We start from the raw sequence: 3,456 nt of genomic DNA on the forward strand, positions 1-3,456 counted from the left end.
GCTCTGTAACCCTTGTCAGTGTCTTCTTTTAACATTTCAAACAACCAAGATCATTTCTGTAAATTCAAACTTTATATAAAAGATGAGAAATGACATTACAAAAACATTTACAGCATAAACATGAATAAGAGTTCAGTCAGCATCATTTTGACATGCATTTGACTGCATTGGTTACACAATAAAATGTATATTACTTAAGCTCTGTAACCCTTATTAACAGTGTTAACATTTAAAACAACCAAGACACAATGTAAAAATATAAAAGATGGAAAACCTAACAGACATTTACAAAAACATTTACAGTTTTGGCATAAAATCTAAATATAACTGCATCATTTTGACATCTGTGGTAATGAACATAAACAGAATGTAAGGGTGGACACTATAAATTGGCATGTTTCCCCAATGTTATCAAAAATGTGTTGGTTCCTCTGTGGACCATCCAGATGCAGTGGCGCAAGATTGTGTGCTTGAGGAATTTGATGGTCCAGAATCGTAGCCCAGTTTCTTCATGTCCTTCATTATGATGCTAAAGCAGACTGTAACAAATCCTTGGGAACAAACCCGTGTCACTGTAAGAGAAAAAGAACAGGAAGCAATGTGAATGCACAAAAAACAAGTTCGATCTAGTTGCTCCTGTTCTCATTTACCAAAAAGAATTAACATTCAAACGTACCTTCTCGCCCTTCACCCTGGGCTACCACTTTAGGGTCTGTGTACTCTGGTCGACGTCCCCAAAGCCAACTAAAAAAAGAGAAAGACTTGATCTGCTACTATGATACATACATAATATGGTAATACAGTACAGTAATACTTTTAATTGAAACTCAGTGTGGGTTTTGATGGTGGTGCAAATGTACAATTAGGTCAATTAGGTTATCTGGTCAGTTTTGATTGCATTGCATTAATAGACAAAGGATTTGAAATGAAACTATCAAATGAAGTGTAGATGTTTAAGGATTCCCTCCAACCTCAAGAAAAAGTCATTTACTTTTTTGGGACTTGCAGCCTTTATTGCAATTCACCTCCATTTTCAGGAGCTTAATTGCATTCTACAGTATTTGGATCATTGACAAACTTCTCAATACAACCATAATTTATTATATAATATAATCATTCAAGTTTGGAGACCACGGAAATCACCCAATTTTGAGTTTCACCCTTTGACATGCTTTCCCAGGGCTTCACTGTGAAACTTCTTGAAGCTCATTCACATGTTGATTGCTTATTTTAAGTCCATTGTGGTCATGTATCACTGCCACTTTCCCAACGCTGACTAAACCATCAACTCACCTAGTGAACCTTTGAAGTCTCCACGTGGGTTCAGGAACAAACATGGGGAGGATCCGTGTATGTCTGTGGAGGCCACCAAATAGCTGATATGTTACACACATTTAAAAGTGCATATAATATACACTTGCAAGACACTTCGGAATTGTTGTAGAATTGCTGAGACATATCTTTTGATACAGCTCTTGTATCTCAAAGAGTGTTGCGGCAGGTGAGTATATATTCTACAGTCTTTTAAGAACAAACACCAGTCAAGCTAAAACCGGCATTTCCTGAATACAGTCGTCAAATAAGATTTAAAGTCAATAAGGAAAGCACTGACTTTCCAGGTGTTAATGGGATGTGTGTTGCTCCATAGCCTCTGACGACATCATTGCCAAACACGTCTGGTCCATACACACTCAGAACAAGTTGAGGCCCTGAGTTAGAAAGACCACATAGGATTTCTATAAAAATTTCCTCATATTAGGTGAAATGATTTCATAAATTATCTTATTTGTATGTGTGCGTGTAAGAGAGATACTCACATCCTGAGGGGTTTGTGCTCTTGAAGGTTATATCTAGTGGGAAGTTCCATATCAATTTATGTGACGACTGAATGCTTTTACATGTTATTTGGGTGATCCCTTCCTCCAAACCCTAGAGAGGCAAAAAAGAGAATAAATAACATTTAAATAGGTTAACAAGAACATTGAATCATAACTACTGCGAATGCCCTGAAAAAAAATGAAACAACGAATTCCCACAATTTAGCTCTTGGAAATGAATATCCATCGATCCATTTTCTATAGCACTTGTCTTCATTAGGGTCATACTCTTGGTGAACTGGAGCCTATTCCAGCTAATTTTGGGCAGGAGGTGTCAAGAAGCGGGGCTCATATCGTGAAGCAATCATTCACACCACGGACAATTTATAGAGTCTTCAACTAACCTAAAATGCATGTTTTTGGAATGAGGCAGAAAGCTGGGGAAATCCCATGCAAGCTCAGGGGACAACATGTAAATCCCAGTCCACACAGAGATGCCATAGCTAAGACTCGAATCCACAACCTCATTACTGTAAGACAGATCTGCGAACCACTACTGCACTAAGCTTCCACGCCACAGCATTACATATTCTGGTTATCTTATTTAAAGGTTTAAATATTAGAAACAGCTGTCAATATGGTGTAGTGTGTAGTATAGTCAATTTCACAATACTAAAAATATTGTTGACAGTATCAATCAAAACTGAGCATTAGCCTTTTTGTAAATACTGAATTGTTGACACTTACTGGATCTCAGATTGTTCACCTGTACCTAATATTGTGTCGCAAGTTAAGAATTTGTGCAAAATCTGGAAGCAATACTTGCCTAAAAAGCCAATCCAAAGACTGGGACATGAGTTGTTTCACTTGCAAAATTAAATATTCACGATTTTATTTTATTAATATAAAAAAAAAAAAAAAACGCATATTTTTAAAGCTTGTATCGTATTTTCATAAAACTTGAAATTTTGCTTCGAGTTGTGGTGGTACTCACAGTGGTGGGCATCCAGTCTTGACCGTAAACAAAGGAGTATTTGCAGTACAAGTCGTCATAACTCGGAAACTGAAATTTAAAAACACGTTTTGTCAATCCGATGAACTAAAGTAAACATTCTCCTTCCCGAACTTGCACAAAGCGTTAATGCTAGCTAGCTAGTGTTAGCCGTCACGAAGCAAAACTCACATCCGCTCCCTCAATCTGTCCGTTCACCGAGAGAAGAAACACAGATGGGTTGCTTGTAGCCATCCCGGCTTAAATCAGTATATGTAATTCTGTTTCTAGAAGGCAGTAGTTTAAGAAGATACATTTAGCCTGCTTGTTGTGTTAGCCAAAGCCTCTCTGTTGCTAAGGCGACGTTTGCTCCACCCTATGGTTCCCCGCGAGGGACAATACAAACCGAAAACGCAGAAGCAAGAAAGTTAATGCCGCTGAATGCCCACAAGATAGCAGCAGTGAAGCAAATATTCAATCGCAGATACCGGAAGGCGTTTTTAACCGGAATAATGACGCAAACGGGGGGGGGGACGACTTAAAATACACGTGTTGGTAAGTAATTAAGATAGTTAATCACACATTTTCAATTAGGGGGTTTGATGTCAATTGCTCAACAATGTTAACGCTGTGTATCAACCAGTGTTG

The 3,456-nt window shown here is 38.0% G+C and overlaps 1 protein-coding gene across 1 annotated transcript; it reads right to left on the reverse strand.

The window, feature by feature from the left end:
- Nucleotides 1-112: 112 nt before the first annotated feature.
- b9d1 (B9 protein domain 1) lies at nucleotides 113-3,244 on the reverse strand. The gene is made up of 7 exons (XM_061748382.1): nucleotides 3,001-3,244; nucleotides 2,812-2,880; nucleotides 1,818-1,929; nucleotides 1,613-1,709; nucleotides 1,294-1,356; nucleotides 677-744; nucleotides 113-572 (listed from the first exon to the last, which is right to left on the reverse strand). The coding sequence occupies exons 1-7, from the start codon at nucleotides 3,061-3,063 to the stop codon at nucleotides 412-414; spliced, it is 633 nt and encodes a 210-aa protein (XP_061604366.1). The 5' UTR covers nucleotides 3,064-3,244; the 3' UTR covers nucleotides 113-411.
- Nucleotides 3,245-3,456: the final 212 nt, after the last annotated feature.

Source organism: Phyllopteryx taeniolatus, chromosome 16 (assembly GCF_024500385.1).
Source record: "Phyllopteryx taeniolatus isolate TA_2022b chromosome 16, UOR_Ptae_1.2, whole genome shotgun sequence".
Taxonomy (NCBI): domain Eukaryota; kingdom Metazoa; phylum Chordata; class Actinopteri; order Syngnathiformes; family Syngnathidae; genus Phyllopteryx; species Phyllopteryx taeniolatus.